General features: G+C 47.8%; 2 protein-coding genes; one reads left to right on the forward strand and one right to left on the reverse strand.

Annotated features, from left to right (window-relative positions):
* Positions 1–8,429: 8,429 nt before the first annotated feature.
* Positions 8,430–11,889, forward strand: GSTUM_00001404001 (uncharacterized protein; the record flags this gene model as incomplete). XM_002838806.2 has 5 exons in its annotated part: positions 8,430–8,452; positions 8,519–8,624; positions 8,686–8,722; positions 8,752–9,149; positions 9,214–11,889. The coding sequence occupies 5 exons, from the start codon at positions 8,430–8,432 to the stop codon at positions 10,579–10,581; spliced, it is 1,932 nt and encodes a 643-aa protein (XP_002838852.1). The 3' UTR covers positions 10,582–11,889.
* Positions 11,890–15,073: 3,184 nt separating this feature from the next.
* GSTUM_00001405001 (uncharacterized protein) lies at positions 15,074–17,396 on the reverse strand. XM_002838807.2 has 5 exons: positions 17,182–17,396; positions 16,918–17,123; positions 16,645–16,804; positions 15,728–16,583; positions 15,074–15,657 (listed from the first exon to the last, which is right to left on the reverse strand). Exons 2-5 carry the CDS (start codon positions 17,119–17,121, stop codon positions 15,609–15,611), a joined length of 1,269 nt encoding a protein of 422 aa, XP_002838853.1. The 5' UTR covers positions 17,122–17,123; positions 17,182–17,396; the 3' UTR covers positions 15,074–15,608.
* Positions 17,397–17,928: the final 532 nt, after the last annotated feature.

Below are 17,928 nucleotides of genomic sequence, written 5' to 3' on the forward strand. Positions count from 1 at the left end.
CCCAGTTATTTGTTTTTTGGAAAAAATTGTAATGAAAGGGAAGCCCCCCGAGCCCCTGGGGGGGGGGGGGGGTTGTGAGAATTATCTTGATGCCCTATGGGCCCAACTTGTACGCATGATCCCCTCTTTGAAGTTTCATTGCGGGAAAAAAGCAAGGGTAGTATCATACGCAAGATAAAACCATTTTCCAGGTCTCTTTGCCGCTATGTTCGTGCTTGTTTGTGCGTGCGTGCGCTTTTGTGGGTAGCCTGAGGGAGGGGGTAGTTTTGCGCGTATGTAAGAGTAGGCCGAGTAGGCCTTACGCAAGATACCTACCTACCGTTGCTTTTTCTCACACAGAATCCTAGCTCGTGGTACTCGTATAGAGGCCAATCTAGAGATTAACACGGTACACACGGGCATGGGCCACTGCTAATCTCAAAGAGCAAGGTTTTCCTTCCCCAAGACTCCCGACTCGAGATGCTAGGAGGTTGATTGAGGGAACGGAGGACATGCTACGTTCGCAACTGGAAGCCTCCTTTATCCGTATCTGCACAGATATCATACCTGATCCGCAGCGAGCGAAAAGCGTAACACGGTAACCCGAGTTCCCACTATCCGGACGATGGACTCCTACCCTCTACCAACCCCCTGGACCCTGTAGGGGAGAGCGAGATCAACACCTATCCCAGCAAAACTTTAATGCGGATACTCCAACTGTTTCGTGGTACGCATAAGCAGGGGTATTCCCCTGGATCCTCTACCGCACACAAACAATATATCCGTACCTGTACTCGAGTACCGGTATAATACCCCCCAGTCCGGTGGATCAACGGTACGTAATGTACTTGTACCTCGGAGTTTTTTTTTTTTTGGGGGGGGGCAGCTTGCCAATACCGAACCCCCGTTCAACCTTTTCTTTTTTTCCTTTTTTTTCAAATCCAAGTCGGGGAATTTGGTGCAAGCTGTTTGAGATCCCAATCCGACGACAACAATCCCCCCAGTCTATGATAGATTTTCAGCGGTGAATGGTCAACCGACCCCAGACCATTGCAGGGTTTCCCTTTAGGCAATTGGAGCCCTAGTCCTCCGCTGAGAGATAGGTGGGGGGGGGAAATCTATGGCCCTGATGATGGAGAAATCTTCAGGCATCTGAACTAGCAGGTATATGTCCGGTGAGATACTGCTAAACTCCGCGTGCTGTTACTTCAAGGAGCAAATATGACCAGGGCGTTGTGTTTTGTATAGGGAGGGGGTAGTTATTCATGTACTACCAGATACATCAGAAGAACCATGAGCTGCAACGCGCCGCCCAAGCCGTCACCATTTGGAAGAGGTAAACCACAAACAAAAACCATGGAGGCATGGCCGTGACTTGCCCCGAAATGGCTCCCAGTGGGCTTCCAGTTGAAAGTGCTCCGCGTCCGGGCTTTTGTCTTCCCTCCTACATTGCGACCCAGGTGCCGGAAGTGTGTCGACCAAGGTGCACCTCACGAAGCCGTGATTGTGTGAGAGAAACGCTTCCCAATTGTTTATGAACCGATTTGCGCCAGTAAGATACCAGTATCACCTGATATGAGCATGGAACCTTCTCTACAGTTCAGGCTCAAGGTGCTTTTTGTCATCACCAGTATTCCTATAGACAGCCCAACATTTCACAACTTACCCAGTTAGTATTTCGCTTTCGAAAAATAGCAGTATGATGCAGTGCCCCCCAAGCCATGCGACAATCATGCCAAATATTGTTGAGCAACAGGGGGTGTGATGGCAATGGAAAGGCTGGCCGTGGCGGGAAAACGAAAACAAGACCTTTTGGTGAAGAGAGGAGATTAAGAGAGCTGCATTGGCTACCGTTGGCCCCAGCTAAAGAAACATGCTCAATCAAACATCCCTCCAGAGCCTCAACATTATCCAATCACTTTAAACATATACCCTAACTATTTACTTTTAACCACCATCATAGACCATAAGTTACAGACTTGTATCATAAGAGTGCAGACTATTCACAACAAATATAACATTTCTTCTCTAAAGAATCTCAAGCTTGATCACCACGCCCTTGACACATTATTATAATTATACGACGTCCCATCCCCGTAGGAGTCCCGTTCCTGTGTGATGCTCACACCAGATTCTAGAACATATACAGTCTACCGTATGTACTCCTAGACAAATCGAAATATAGTTAACTGCCGCCATAAGAACCCCCGAATAATTGAATCTGGTGCGGAGAAGTTCGAATAAAGAAAGTTGCGGCGCTTGGAGATTAACTAACCCACCGGGGAGAAATCCCTTTTTAAAATTTGGATGATATTATGATAGCTCTTAGACTAGGTAATGAACATACGCTTACGATGTTTGGCCTCGGCTAGTGGAGCAAAACCTTAATTATTATTTTTTTTGGAGAAAATATCATGGTAATAATTATTAACTTAGTTTTGAGTTGGTTTCCCCCCTACCATTATGAATTTTTTTTTTTTTGCCCAAGGTAATACATACCTTATGATCTTATCTCTGATCCTGCCGAACATGGATATAATAAGATACCTGCGGTAAGTAAAGTTAATTACTACAATTAACAAGCACATCTGAATGTCCCTAGGCTAGGTTTCCTATGGTATCATATCATAGGTTGTCTATGGACTTGACAAGAAAAAATTAATATATACTATTATCATCATGATTATGATACAGCGAGATAAATGCCCTTAAACAGGACAAAATGACCGGGGGCCGTTTTTTTAAATATAGATATATATATCTACATCGCGCCCGATACTAATACCGCAAGCCCAATGTTAACGGAGGGCTAGCCTACCGGTATGATACCAAGCTTCGTCCAACAAACGTTTTGATTGCCCTGATGGAAAAAATAAAAAAGTAAAGAAAAAGATGACAGTGTGCTTTTGTAAATTCCATATTGCAATGGGGCGAAATTTCGGTAGGTTTTCTAGACTACTCGTACTGTACGATCAAGGGGGAGGGATCAGAAGTGGGGATGGGGTGGGTGGTACTGTACCGCTCACTTGCATTACATCGGCGCCCCATTCTGGGGGTAACTGTACCGTTACTGTACGAGTGCAAAACCCCCCTCCACGCCCGCCGTCTGCCCGAATTCTCTGAGGCGGCAGTTCATGGAAGCCTTCGATTTGAATTCTGGAGTGGCGAGTCAAGTTAGGTATGAAACAGGGCTAGACGGAAAGCTAGACTATCATACTAGCGCCAGTGCAGGAATCTGCCAAATCTCCCCTCAGAAATACTTCTGAAATAGAAGTTACCTTCACCATATCTGAGGGTGCTCAGTAAAATAAATACTTGAGTAGGATAATGCTTGATTTTGAACTTTATTTATGTGTCAGTAACCAGTAGCATATCGATGCCGTAAATTTTCCGGTGGCCAAGTGATACGGATCACCATTGCCTGCGCAACCAACTCGGAAAAACCGAGAAGCTCGCCAGTCTCTTTTGTCAGTGAAACATCCTTTTTCACAAGACTCCCAAGGCCCCAGGGGGAAGATCGCTTCGGAATATCTGCTTCACTCAGCCTCAAAACGCATGTGCAGAACCTACGTGTGGGGGAACTGGAAGGAGGGGGAGGTACGAGGGTGTCGTACCGGTACTTTAACTGACGAAGCAATGAAACCATCTCGTCGGATTGCGTCGTACAGGGGAAAGATCTGCTGGGGGTTTCTGCATGAACTCCGTCCATCCATCTTCAATCTTCCTCCCATTTTTTTCTTTTCCCCAGCTATTTTTTTTTTTTTTTAGACGGTAGGAGTTGCTCTATTTTCAGCGAGAATAACCACTCATTCCCATGGCTCGGCGAGAAAAGGACGGGGGTTGGATGAACTCAAATCGGATGCCCCTGCAGTCCTTCCGCCGAGGATTAAAGAGCCAAAAAAAACGCAAATGTGGCTCAAGCCTCCCTGCAGTCATCACTCAGCACAAGTAATATTGGCACAACCAGGAAATCCAGGATGCAATTTTCACCCAAGCTGACTTGTTCCATCCTTCGTCCAATAATCTCGAACCTGGGGGGACGCTGGGCAGGTAATAACGTCTCTCTGCACAGCACCAGACCGCTCGAGTATGGCTCGCGCCCCGCTAGCCTACGCCGGAATCATCTCGAATGTAGATTACCGGTATGTTACAAAAGAGTATATCTGTAATCAATCGTGCGCGTGTACTAGCACTGCCAGTCGCGATCCCGCGTGGATGATATCTGAGCACCGTAGAGTTCCCGCCCTAAGCTAAAATTTTAAGATCCTCCGATGCATGTCTGGAAAGGAAAGTCGCATCCATCCCACCCCGAACATCAATCGCCAAACTGTCAATGCATGTATGGGTAACATCTTGTCTAACACGTAATACCTGCGAGTAATAGCGGTAGCTTACCCCCTCGCATAGGAATTGAAAACCTCCTCTCCATTCCCAGTATTTCCCTAATAACGGCTCTGGGGGTTTCTACTGCAATTGCGAGAGATATGTCATATCGAGGAAAATCACCTTGAGGTGAGCACCGTGTTTTGTGGAAACAAAATTTTGCATCTCTCGTATGTGTTTTCCATTTCGCCATCGTCCAGTGTGCTAGAATTCTGGGATTCCTATGTACAGTACCAGTACCGTACTGTATGTCGCACGCGGGATCAGTCAAATGATTTTTGTGCGATCGTCTGATATCGTAACGTTACCGGTATTCCTTGATTAACTTAGAGAGGGTTCGTCCGGGGAAGGGATCCCCCATCCGCGGGCCGCAGTGAGGCTCTCCGCCTCCAAGAGCGGAAATTTGCAGATAATGACAGCGGCCAGACAGGGGTCTTAGAGTGATGGGAAGGAATAGGGAGAGAGAAAAGGTTGTGCGGTGGTGTCAAGCAATCGGAAAAGTGGGCTGAAGCCAAAAGCCCAGGATGATGTTGATTAGATGCACACCTTGAAAACCGTAGTGCTTACAGTACCGTGCTGTTGTCGGGAACCCCCGGGGAGCCAGTGATCTAATAGCATTGATCAGCGATTACTGCCATCATAGACCACCAGTACGGCCGAATCATACCCGAAATACCGTGCAATAGAACCAACCATGGCCAGAGAGGGGGGGTTAAACATGGATGATGGGTGGCGGTACACGGGGATTCTGTGCATCCATTGAGATGAATAAAGTCCCCAAGGACAGTTCCGTACTGTACTCGAGTATTGGAAGTCTATGGACGGTGGTGTATTGTATCACAATCGAGGATAGGAGTGTAAGTTATGGTGTGGCACAAATGTTATACGGTAGCTCCGCTCGATACTTGGGATAAGGAGCACTTGTACTCCGTCAAGGAGTGGACTATAGAATAAAGTGGATTGGAACGTTTTTTCATAGTGAGCATGAACTACAGATAATACAAGTATCTACCACCTGCCACCATCGCGACTGAATAAGCCAGTCCAGTGAAATGAAATACAAGACCACAGCACCCATGCTCACGTTTGCAAAATTGTCGTGTCCGTCATCATCCAGCCCCAGGTACGGCAAAGTGTACTCGTACAGTGCGATGGCCAACCGGATGCTATGGCGCTACCTTACTGTGGACGAGAGCTCATGGCGAAAACTCACCTAAGCCTTCTGTTTTCAGCCTCTTCGCGGTCGTTAAATCACATCACCCAAGTCCCCAGTCAATTCACTTCACTTCACTTACCCTCTCGTTCGCCAGGATGAACATGCAGGCGTTTCTATCTTGGTGAGCCACGTTATTGCTGTCATCCCATAAGAATTAACCCGGCAACGGCTGTTTTGGGCCCATCCTAAATTTTGCGGGCGTCCCGCTTTGCACCGCCTCAACAACCCACCCAAAGCATTAACAACTACCAAAAGCATCTCCCACACAGCCTCTCAGGTGACGGAGACATGCTAATTGCTCGGTCCCAGCTTAACGGTTCTTTCCCCTTCAAGCTTCAACAGCGAAGACCCTAAAGAAACATTTTGCCGCTGGTGTTGTCAGTGCCTCTGGGACATGGGCATTGTAGATCTAAGTAAAGAAAAGCTAGGCACAATAACCCATGACATACATGGTGCTGTGCTCTGTCTACGCAGCTGTCGCCGAGCGCCGGAAGTCTTAAAAATATTTGCTGGGGGGAGCCATACAGGGTGGCGGGGAGGTAAATGCGTACCTGTAATTGAAAGACGAAGCAGGGTGGAGGGGGAGTTGAGGGTGTTTCTTTGGTAGAAGATACTCAGCGACTGCAGTTAGAGAGCTGGTAACTCTCATAATAAGCAATTTATGTTGCACACACAGTACTAGATACATAAACAAACACGATACACGTTCGTGCTCTTGCTCAATGGTGTATGGATTGCTTTTTTTGTTCGCCGCTGTCAGCATTATTACAGAGGAAGAGAGAGAGGAAGGGGCAGCAGTGCCGGTGGTGGTGGTGGTGGAGGGGTGTGTCCTAGTGGAGGGGAGTGAAGCCTGCCATACTAGCACTGAGAGCGCTTAGGATTGACAAGGCGTTCGTTAGAGATGTTCTCTGCATAGACGCGCGACCCCTCAATCTAGAATATTGCATTTGGTGGGAATGGGATACCAAACGAACGGTCTATTCATGTTCCTTCTTTCTTGGTTGGCGATCTCCACCAGGAGCCTGCACAAAGCCATGAAATCCGCAGTTTGAAGGGACTAACGTCCAAGCACGACACAGCTCCGCTCCATTACCTCTCATCTTCTATTTCCAAAAGAATCTAGCGGGGTTCCCCTACCAGTACCCAGCTAGACCATTACAAGGGATCCCGCAAATAGAGCAACTGCGAGAAAAAAAGTGACCGGGGGTGGGGGGCGCGGGGGGGGTGGGAGGAAGAGCGAGCAAAAGAATTAGATCAGAAACCTCCCGGTGGATTCTGTCACTCAGCTGGAACCATTAACCCATATCTACCCAGCTCGTCCCCTTACTCCTTCCTGCTCCTCAATTTTTTTCTCGCTTCTGTTAGAGAACCTCCCCCCCTCCCCCCCCTCCTCCCCCTCCCTCCTTCCCCCATTCGTCCCTACGTATTCACCCTTGTCAAGGTCCCGAGACGAAAAAACTTACCCACCGCTTTCTCGAGTCTTCTCGCGTGATCCTATCATACATAGCAACTAGACTATCATCTTCCTACAACCTCCATCTTCTTTCCTACGCCTATTTCCCCATTCAACTTCCATTCCACCCAACCTCAATTTTATAATATTTAGCAAGTCACCAAAGCTTCCATTACATACAGCGCATTTTTTTAAAAAAAGACTTCTCTTAGCTCGAATCATCAATTCACATTTCCTTTCTTTCGCCCACAAGCTATCGTTGGCTCCCCACAATAAGAAGATCCATAGGAAAACCGATTTTGCATTTTGTGGGTCTGTGCTTTGTGGGGTTGACACCTGGAGACGACAGTTGGACAGTTCAGATTAGAGACCACGAAAGTGCGTGAAAACGAGAATATAGAAGGCTTGAACGTCCAATACACAGGACAGCTCACTTGACGGCTCGACCTAGTGGACACGACCGTATGACGCCACGTTATTAACGGTTCACTGCTATCATATCATTCGTATTGGAGAAAGAGGACAAGGCAAGAGATATCCGAAAACCAGCGTGACAGGCCGTGAAGGGAGCTCAGGAAGAGTGGACATTGGTGCTAGCAAGGGAAGGGAAGGGAAGAGAAAATCAATAGGAAGTCCAAGCAAGAGCAGGGCAAGAAGAAACAAAGCAAATCAGCTTGACGCACAGCCCGAGGACCGGATCTATCGCATCTGAATAGGGTAGTACTTGCCTGTATCATCACCACCATCATCATTGAATAGGAAAAGAAAGGAAAGGGCACACGCGGCACCTTTGTGTCTAAAAGCCTTCTCATCCCCCGCCCCATAGAAACGAACGCCCTCCCAACCAGCTGGTATTTTCATTACCAGCACTGGAACCCGTCACCACGTCGGTCGCTACGCTTTCACAACCCAGGCAGAATCTTCTGTCGAAGCCGTTCGGCGCCGATTCTTCGCGCCGACTCAGCACGAAGAAGACGAATCGCCTGGCCGAACTGCGCGTCGGGGTGAAGAGAGGGGCAGGATTGATGGCTGCGGATGAGAACGCCGTCGTCAACAGGCCAAAGCGAGTGCGGACAGGTAATTCATCTCTTACATGATTTCTTGCTGGTCGACCCTTCAATAATTTACTGACCGACTATCTTTAATTTGTAGGATGGTAAGATCTGCACCTTTACTACTTAACCCATGAGGTTCCTAGCTAATACGGGTTTTTTCCTTCACGCATTTAGCCTTACTTGCAGGTACGCTTACTGAGCCCCCCACCTGTTACCGTCTGATAATTCTCGCGAGTAATAACTAATATATTTTCACAGGGAACGTCACCTAAAATGTTTGTCTTCTTTCGCACCATTTTCTAATTTTCCGAGATATTATTTGCTGACATTGCCACCATAGGCGATGAAGGAACACCTGATTGTCAGGTTCGTTTTTCCCCGTGATTCTGCCGTTTCGAAGCGAAACAACGGTTTTGGCTAACGCTGGTTCAGAACTGTCGGAAATCCAGCAGGATATGTAAGCGCGGTGTACGCCTTAATTTTATTGACATCCAGACCGAGCAACCTCCCGTGGTTCCGATATCACACGAATGGAAGGGTAAGCTCTATAACCCCTTCGCCGAAATATAACCGGTGCGCTGACATTGCCGTATCTACAGTGCATTTTCAGGACGAGTCGAGGGACATTGCTTCTGAGTACGCCGGCGGTATTAGTCGGTATGCAGCCTTCGCTCGTGTGACTCCGCCAAAACCTACAAGAAACTCACCCCCTACCCCCCGACAAACGGCAACTGTTACAACCGTTACATCGGCCCCCGCTCCTCACCCCACTCTCCCGCCGATTCTCCCGCTTCTGCCAACCCCAGTGCACACAGGAGAACCTGCCAATAATTTTGAGGATGTGAAGCCGCATCATAGGCAGGGGTATCCTGCATATGCTCCTCCCCCACCTCCGCCTCCACCTCCGCCATCATCTACTATAAATTCGGACCATACAATGTCTCCACCCCCACCACCGAAAGAGGTGCGGAATTATCTGAGTAGTGCTGAGGAAACTCTGTTTATGCAGGTTTTTGTCGAAGAAGTTGGAATATGGATGGACAGCATGGATCCATACAAACATGTAACCGCTCCTTCCAAAAATCCCCAAAAATGGAGGCTTCATGCTAACATTGTTCCTAATTTAGTTTTCACGTTTATTGCCATTTTCTTCTTTGAACGAGCCAATGCTTCTCAATGCCTTCTTGGCTTGCGGGGCCCGTCATCTGACGCTTGTCAACCCTGCTTATCACGAAGACAAGGCCCTACATTACTACGATACAGCTACACGACTTCTTTTGGCTTCTTTACAGAATCCTAACCGCGATACCGAGATGTGCGCAACCACAGCGGTTATCCTTAATGTTTATGAGATTATGTCTGAACGAGCGCTTCAACGCATGAACCATATTGCGGGTGCCCGGGCGCTTCTGAAGGAGTGCAGGTGGAGCGCAAGGACAGGGGGCGTAGGGGGTGCCTGTTTTTGGTTGAACGTGAGCATGGAATTGCTCAGTTGCTTGCACTTCAATTGGGCAGTGGCCTGGGAGCCAGATGAGTGGGGGGTGGACATGGACTTTAACCGATACTGTGAGCCAGGAAGGGAAGAACTATGGGCGTATCGGATTATTTACGTCCTAGCAAAGATTGCCAATTTCAGGGCTGCCCTCCCCAAACAGCAGCAAGAAGCCAAAACTGTTACCGAGCAGATGTACTTGAACAGCGAGACACAAAAGCGCTGCGAGGAGTGGAAGCGCCTTCGGGATCTTTGCGTTGCTTGGAATGACCACATACCTCGCAGTATGCACCCTATGGCATACCTGCACTCTTACCGGACAACCACGGGGTCCGCTTTTCCTGAGGTTTGGCTTGTTAAGAGGTGCGCCATCGTGGCTCGCCTGTTCTACCATACCGCCATGGTTTTGTTGGCTCAGATGAATCCCTTCATGCCAAGAGAGTCGGATGAGATGCGCAATATGGAGATGACTAATTCTCACTTAATCTGCGGAATTGCGGCCCATGTTAAAGACAGGGGGGTTGCGAGCGTTGCCTTGAGATCGCTTGCAATCGCAGCCGAGTGCCTCACTGTTCGTCGGGAGCAAGAAGAGGTTCTCGAAATCTTCACCAAAATTAAGAAGGAAACTGGATGGAGGGTCAATTTCGTGTACAAAGAACTTAAAGAAAAGTGGGGATGGGAGGCGCCTGATCCTCCACCGCAGCCGTCGTCACTTTTGCAATCGTCGACCATGATGCATCAAAGCCCAACCCCGTCGAATCAGTTCGCCCAATATCAGCGACAGCAGCAGCAGCACCAACATCAACACCAACAGCAGCAGCAGCACCAACAGCAGCAGCATCACCAGCAGCAAGCTCAGCAGCAGCAGCAAGCTCAAGTGCGCCGACTGCCACAGTTGGTAAATCCACTGATGGCTGTTTCAGACTACACGTCTAATTCACATCCCTATCATCCCCACTATGTATCTGCTCCTCCCCAGGTCGAGCGTCATCATTATATATGATCAGGACCTGGGCGATGTTGACGACGAATGATATTTCCTTTTCAATTTTAGATGGCTTTGTGCTTATTCTTGGCTGCATTATTTTGTCTTTCTTTTGCTCGGAAAAAGCAATTCTTAATTGATTCGGGTCTATTTCCCTCTCTCCATTCCCTCCTTTCCAGGGACTACCTTTTTGTAATGTTTCGTGTGCTTTTTTCTCTGCTTTGGGATCAATCGCTTTTTGCATTCGGGGTCTGCGGATAGGTTTGGCTTTGTGGTGTCTTTGATAATCAATTTTCTCTTTCCTGGGATCTTTGGCTTTCCCCCATTCCTATTCTGTGCTGCATTATATATTTCTTTGTGTGTTTCTCCCGGGTCTCTTTTCCTTTTTCCTTTTGTTAGTTATTTTTAAGGCGCTTGTTGCACAGGAGGGTTTGAGTTGAAAACAAAAAGGAGTCTTCTGGCACGCTCAGAAGCTATTAGACATCACTTTGGGTCGGCTTCAGTCATTTTCATATTACTATTATTATTTTCTTTTTCCCTTTTGCTCTTTCATGATTACTGTGTACGAGTACAGGGTGCCGCTGGGCCTGCCTCTCCTTTTGCATGGGGTCTGTCTATTCACCCACTCGTGCATCCCTTCTTCCCCTTCCCCATTACTCATGGATTCAGCGGAGAAAGGGAAAAGCCTATCATACCCCCCCACTCGCGCAACGGGATGAGATGGGCAAATTGCCCGGTCTGGTGAGGTAGGATAGGAAGGTATCATATCATACAGTAACGTCATACAATAACGGTAACTTGGGGGTCGAGTGTGCATGTTTTTTATTTTTACTTATTTTTCGATTCTTTTTGTATTTTTTACATTAAATTTTGTTTTCAGTGCTTGCTTGCTTGCACGGTAGGGTGTTTTTTTATGACTGCGCACCTTATCTATCGCGCTCTCCACCCCTCTTCCCCTTTACTGGAAGTTGAGATTTCATAAATGGGCTTTGGGGGTGGGAAGCTTCGGTGTGTATCCTACCGGTATTCCTTTCGTGTCCTCTTTTGTATTAGTAGCCTTTTCTTTTTTTTGCACCTCACCTCAAGTTAGTCCGGGAACGGAAGATTACCGTGCCACAACCACACGATAGCACTACTACTCAGTACGATAGGAGTACTGTACACGTATTACCGGTATTGTGCTCCGTTTCCTTTCCTTTGGATTTTTGTAGCACGGTACTGGTGGGTCGAGACAAGACGAAGTGGAGCGAAGTTACTTGAAGCTGCATAGTTTGAGTGACGGGTATTCCACGATACAATACAGTGCGAGAGATTTACCCGTTGGAATGAATACTCGAGTATACTCATTCCCTGCAACACCCCACGTACAGTACTTGACCACGACGACGACGAGAGCGTCCCACCTCACTCGTCAGCCTCGGTCGGCCGTTTGCATCAGACTTGTGATACCTTGGCACGGTGCGCTTCTTCTTCCACAATGTCCAACCTTCCCACCCACAAACGAGCGGGCGGGGCGTTTCACCCCTCCTCCCCCTTCGGCCCCCATCCCGACCATAAAGCACACGGACACACACACAATAATTAGAGTTATCTAATCAATCTCTACTGATCCTAGAAATTACTGTACTCGTACAAAGTATCTGTAAAGTACTAGTATAGTATAACCCCTTTGCTTCCTCCACCCTTGTCAACGTCCGAGCACGAAACCAATGCCAACCGCACCAACGTTTCGGGTTTTTCACACCCCTTCCTTCCCTTCCCCTCCCTTCCTGTTTGGTTTCAGGGGGGTTTTTTCTTTTCTTTCTTTCTCCATCCGTGTGACGTTTCGGCTTCCGGGGTGGTTGTGCGCAGTTACTATACGATCTCACCATGATACCGTCTCGGAGTGTCGGTTATGGTATCATAATTATATGGTGGCAAGGGCTAGCTAGGGAGAGACAAGGTAGGGAATGGGGTAATGATTTTTTTAGGGGGTTTCGAGGTGGAACCCTAACCCTGCTTGATGTGCGTGAGAGAGAGGAAGGGCTGTGTGAGGGGGTGGGGGGGGGGTATCATATCATCGGGTATTGACTAGACTCGGATAGTAATCACGCTTCTGGAGGAATATGTTTTTGCAGGCGTTACTTTTGCAGACCGGAGAGGGGATATCCTTCTATCTATCATACCACACCTTGGGCGGAGGGGGTAACTGTACGGCACCCGGGGATCTGGATTACGTAAATTTTCGTGATAATGCTATGAATACGCTGCTCGCGGCGGGTAAAGAGGTACCGGCGCTCGAGTATGATACTTGCATTCGAAAGATGGGGTCCGTGTGTGTTTGTACGGACGCTCAGATCTTCTCGCCCTATCTCGCGAATTCTCCGGTTTCGGGGTATGATATAAGGTACTGTACTGTACGAGTACTTCGTCCCGGGCAAGAACTACCCGGAAACGGGAGGGCGTTCAGTCAGACACGCACAGATGTTTTTTTTTTTTCCCATATATTTTGCGAACCCCTGTTTCCGGGTACTTCTTGCTTGCTTGCTATCATACCGGTATGATACTTCCCCTCCCCCACCCCACTCTGTCATACCCACACACAGCCTTATACGGTACTCGAGTACGGTTCCTTGGCTCAACCCCGGGTACGGGTTTCCCTACGAGTATCATAGGTTTCACGCCTATCACCCTCTTATGAACTCCATACTTTGTACAGGTATACCCGTGATTGGGAGGGGGGGTTCCAAAGTTCTCGGAAGGTACTTACAAGTATCATACAGGTGTTTCGATAGAGGTGTATCGCTTGGTTGGAAAATAGGGTACTGTATTGTACTAGTACGTGGTTAAAAACCTGTCATTGTGGCAGTTTTTCCACACAGGTGACTTTCAGAGCGGTTACAACTTCTATTTGTGCATGCCGGGTATGTCGTGGAGTGCGCTGAGGACTTTGAACCTCCCTAGAGTACTAGAGGGTAGGCCCGAGCGCATACTACCCTTGGTAACACTTATACTAATCCCGTCCGATCAAAAGCTCAACTCGATACCGGGTTACTCTACCCTAAGTTGTAGTATCCGGCAATTAGTACAGTAACTTGCTTGGAAATAGGACTGGAGCTTATGGCAACACAAACTACCAATCGAAAAAAAGAAAAAAGAGAAGAAGAAAAAAAAAAAAAAAAAACCTCCCATCTCATCTTCAGATCCTACCATACCCGAAAACGATCGGATTAGAAAGAAAAAGAAAAAACTTAACCCGTATGATATTATGGTAATCCGCTTTATCTCCGTCTCCAGACAATCTCCGTGACAAAGACTTGTAAGAAATAGCTTTGCGAGGTATGATACCGGTACGAAGTATGGTGTGACTCGCTGACAAGATCCCTCGATACGGTACGGTAATTCTACCGCATTTTGTTCTCTTGCGGTGTGATTGCCGTTACAGTATTCCTTCCCGAGATGGCAATCTAGCGCTTCGTCGAGTACGATAGTGGGTTTCGAGGGATTAGTTCTATGCGGTACAGTATCGTACATTCACGCAACCTGATCTCCAGCGTGAGTTACTACCGTAGGCAACCCGGATCGTCGTATATCACGGTAGTACGGGGCTGTCGGGGGTTTAATGTTACTTGTTACCGGCACTTGTATCATAAGCCCCCGGCCCGATCCGAGAAATGTATAGTACTCGAGTAACGCAACCGGCAACTTATTATGATCGCCGATCTCATCTACCGATAACTGTACGGTACGATACGGTACGGTACATACCGCATTCCCCACACGATGGCCTTGAGCCCGAGTGCCGGTACTTTACTGTACGATACTCGTACCATCCATCCTTCCGGCTAACCGGTATTAACACTGCGTTTGTATGGTATAGTGTGATATGGTACTCGTGATTGAAACCGGGTTCGGGTTTTTGTGAACGCGACCACCGTTATGTACTGTACTGTACTGTACTGTACGCGATGCCGTACCGATATCGGTCCCGTTCGCGAGCACTGCTACCGTAGTCACACCTCACCGCCCCCGATCCGTAGATGAATGAATGAATGGAGGGATGGTTCATGGGGTCTCACTCGGAGGAAGTTTTACTGTTGCTTATTCTTTTCTTTTCTTGCGTAGCCTGGGTTCTGGTATCGTACTCGAATGATATAAAAGAGCTTGTGCTAGGGGGTTGTGGTTGCCCTCTCGTAGTATGATATCATAACGTGCTGTGTATGATAATAATATTATCATAATAATAATATCATTATAATTCTTTTATCATATTTCCTTTCTCGGTTGAGGGCTAGGTTTGTGATGCTTTCCCTATTCCTATCCCCGGGAGGTTCAACGACATGGCATATTTCCCTTGTATTCGAGTACTTGCGGCGGGGGCTTGGTTTCCGGTGAGGGTGAAGTTTGGTATGATATCGTTGGGGTATATATTACCCCTCGAAAAGCCTCCTGCTTTCAGGATGGCGAGCCTTTGGGAAAGCCTCCCCATAATCTGCTTTCGCATGAACTTTTTACAATATGTCACCGTAGCTTATGTGAAAGACTGATAGCATAACAGCTACATATTGAATTGAATTGATAGCCAGCATGACAAACTAATAAATAAGCCCTCTCTATAACTTGTTCGAACCCACGCTTTAATTGCGTAGAAGTGGGTAAGTATGTAAAAAAAAGGGGGGGAGAAGTCTTTGTGAGAAGGGGAAGTAAAAAAAATGAGGGGAATGAAAAATGAGGGAAAAGCTTGAGATAGCGTAACAAAATGATTTGAAGAGAAAGCCCCTTTGCCACTCGTTACCGTAAAATGATGCCAGAGGGTACAGTAACCAACGCCGTTTGCCTGAACTTGAAGAAGAAAAATAAGGGGGATGGAAGAAGAGAATAGGAAAAAGACGTGAGAAGGAAAAAAAAGAATAGATTACAAATGTCCATGCCTATTGGAGCGTAGGTATTTGCAAGGTCATCAGGCAACCGCTCCAGGGGCAGGTGGGAAACAGCGGCTGGTGGATCCTGGACCCTGGACGCCCTCATTCATACACTCACTCACTCAATCTTGCCGGATGGGATCGTTAATCATACATTAAGCTCTGCCCCATCTTCTCGCTTGAATCCAGCAAACTGATTTAGGTGAGAGAAGAGGTTAGCCCGATTGATGCCCAAAAGGTCGAGTGAAGGAAGGGAAACTAACGAGTACTGTTTTGTGAGTACGCATTCTCCACCTCTTTCCATGTCCACATTGTGCACATAAAAGTAACCATCACTAGTTACAACCATTATTTGCGGACTTGTACTGCTCAGTGCCACAACACTCTTAAGTCCAGCATTCGGAAGCTTTACAAAAGCAAAATCTCTCGCTGGCTCCCACATCTCAGTCACGGCATGTGGTAGGTACCCTCCAGCGGCCCCAGCAATTGTTCGCCCAATCTGCTGCGAAGAGCGTCTAATGATAGAGCCAAATGTCCCGGTGCCATTGCGACGTTTTGATTCTACATAGTGATCAAAACCGCCTCCCGCAGCTCCAGCATGGTTGGATGGAGATGACGCGACAGATCCCGTCGGCGAACCCCCAGCGTCCGAATCAGTAGCCCGGAAAGGTCCAGATGAAGATTCTTGGGGGGTTGGTCCACCAAGGCGGAATATATGGACAGTTTCCGTCGCAGACGAGACACAGAGCAGGGTAGACATAAGATTAAAAGCAATTGAGAAGATACGCGAGGGATATGTTCCTCGGCGAAACTGGTAGAGTTTCTGAGCACCAGGAATAGAAAAAACCCTGATTATCGTGCCTTTATCCGAGGCAGTAGCTAAAAGAGATCCTTCACTATTGAGAGCAACATTAGCTAGCGGGGCCTTGTGGGCCTCGATCACATTCACAGCTTCAAGCTTTATTGCGTCGAAAAGGAGAACATCACCCGATGCCGCGGGAGGCGCGCTAACACCTGGGGGAGTATGGGACGGAGGTGAGAATGGCGAGGTGCTCGAGTTCGTTGGTCGTGGGTAAGCAATGTAACACTTTTCCGAGGAAGGGGAGAGTGCACAGATAGCTAGGGAAAAACATATATCAATAAAGAAGCTTCGAGTTTTAGTGTGTGTGTGATGTCTTACCAGTAGGATTAGGTGAAGTCTCAATCGTGTGCAGTAACTTCATGTTACTGATGTCATATACATATATTTGCTCCTCTAATACCACTATCAAACGCTTTCGGTTCAATTTGACAGCCAATATAGATGTTGGAAAGGTGAGCTCGCATATCGTGGATTGCCGCTTCCGATAGAGTAATATTTCAAGTTAGCCAGGGCTTGATCAAAGAGGACACCAGATTCGAAGCTGAGATACTACGTTCGGGGAATAATAGCTTTGTTACCATGGGTACCAACCTTTGTGTTTGTTATGACGAGCCGGCGGGGGGAAAGAATAAGAGCGACGAGTGACGTGCTAAAGAGCATTTCGATTATGGTGACATCCCCGCCCTCCTTTTGTTCGTAAACCTTGCCAAACGGATCACAATTATATATTCGATAGCCATGGTGGGTGCCAACAGCCAAGCACGAGAAATCCTGATTGAAGGTGACAAAGTTCATGGCTTTGATGAGCGAGTGTTAGCTTTCTGTGGTCGATGTTACTATGCGGAGGGTAAGTACCGGTGAGGTGAAGGTTGAGTCGGAACGGGGGTTTTTATCGGGAAGGCTGTGGCCTGTCTGAAACGATGGCGATGCACGTGCAAAAGAACCCGGCCGTAGAATGATCGCCTTGGTTCCGGGGTGATAGTATTGTGGGGAGTTACTGAAGGAGGGAGGTTGAGTTTTCGTGGGTGTCAAGTCAGTCAATCAGAGAAAGACATGGTAGATGAACAACGAGGAGGCGGGGGTGCAGACAAAACCATCAGCACGCTGGGAGAAGTTGTTAGCCGCAGACGCCGGCAGCCGTTGTGAAAGGAGCCATCTGGGTGTCTTGGCAGTCTTGGCTTCAACCCCTCCAACCCACGAAAACTAGCACATAAATCAGGGCAGAGTCCTCCACAAAAAAGTAAATTACGAGGGAGAAAACCCCCCATGTCTCTTCCGCCCCGACAACTGTTCAGGAGAGTAATCTGGCTTACATTCTAGCGTCATTATTCAAATCTCCGGCGTTTTACCATATTTCATCATCATGGACGCTGACACAGCCCGGGCAGCTAAAAAGAATGGCCCCACCAGCGAAATAAAGAGACGAGATGCTGCAATAATAAGTGCAGGTGCTCCACATATTCCCAAGCTTTGTCCCTTCTCCGGAGCCCCGACTGACTTACAAACAGATAATCAACAGTTCCATTGTCAGCAAGAGAAGTGTCGAAAGACTCTACTCCAAACCAGAAGAACCTCAATTTCTACGTTACTTCGTCAAAAAAC

The sequence above is a fragment of the Tuber melanosporum genome, assembly GCF_000151645.1.
Source record: "Tuber melanosporum whole genome shotgun sequence assembly, scaffold_287, strain Mel28".
NCBI classification, from domain to species: Eukaryota; Fungi; Ascomycota; class Pezizomycetes; order Pezizales; family Tuberaceae; genus Tuber; species Tuber melanosporum.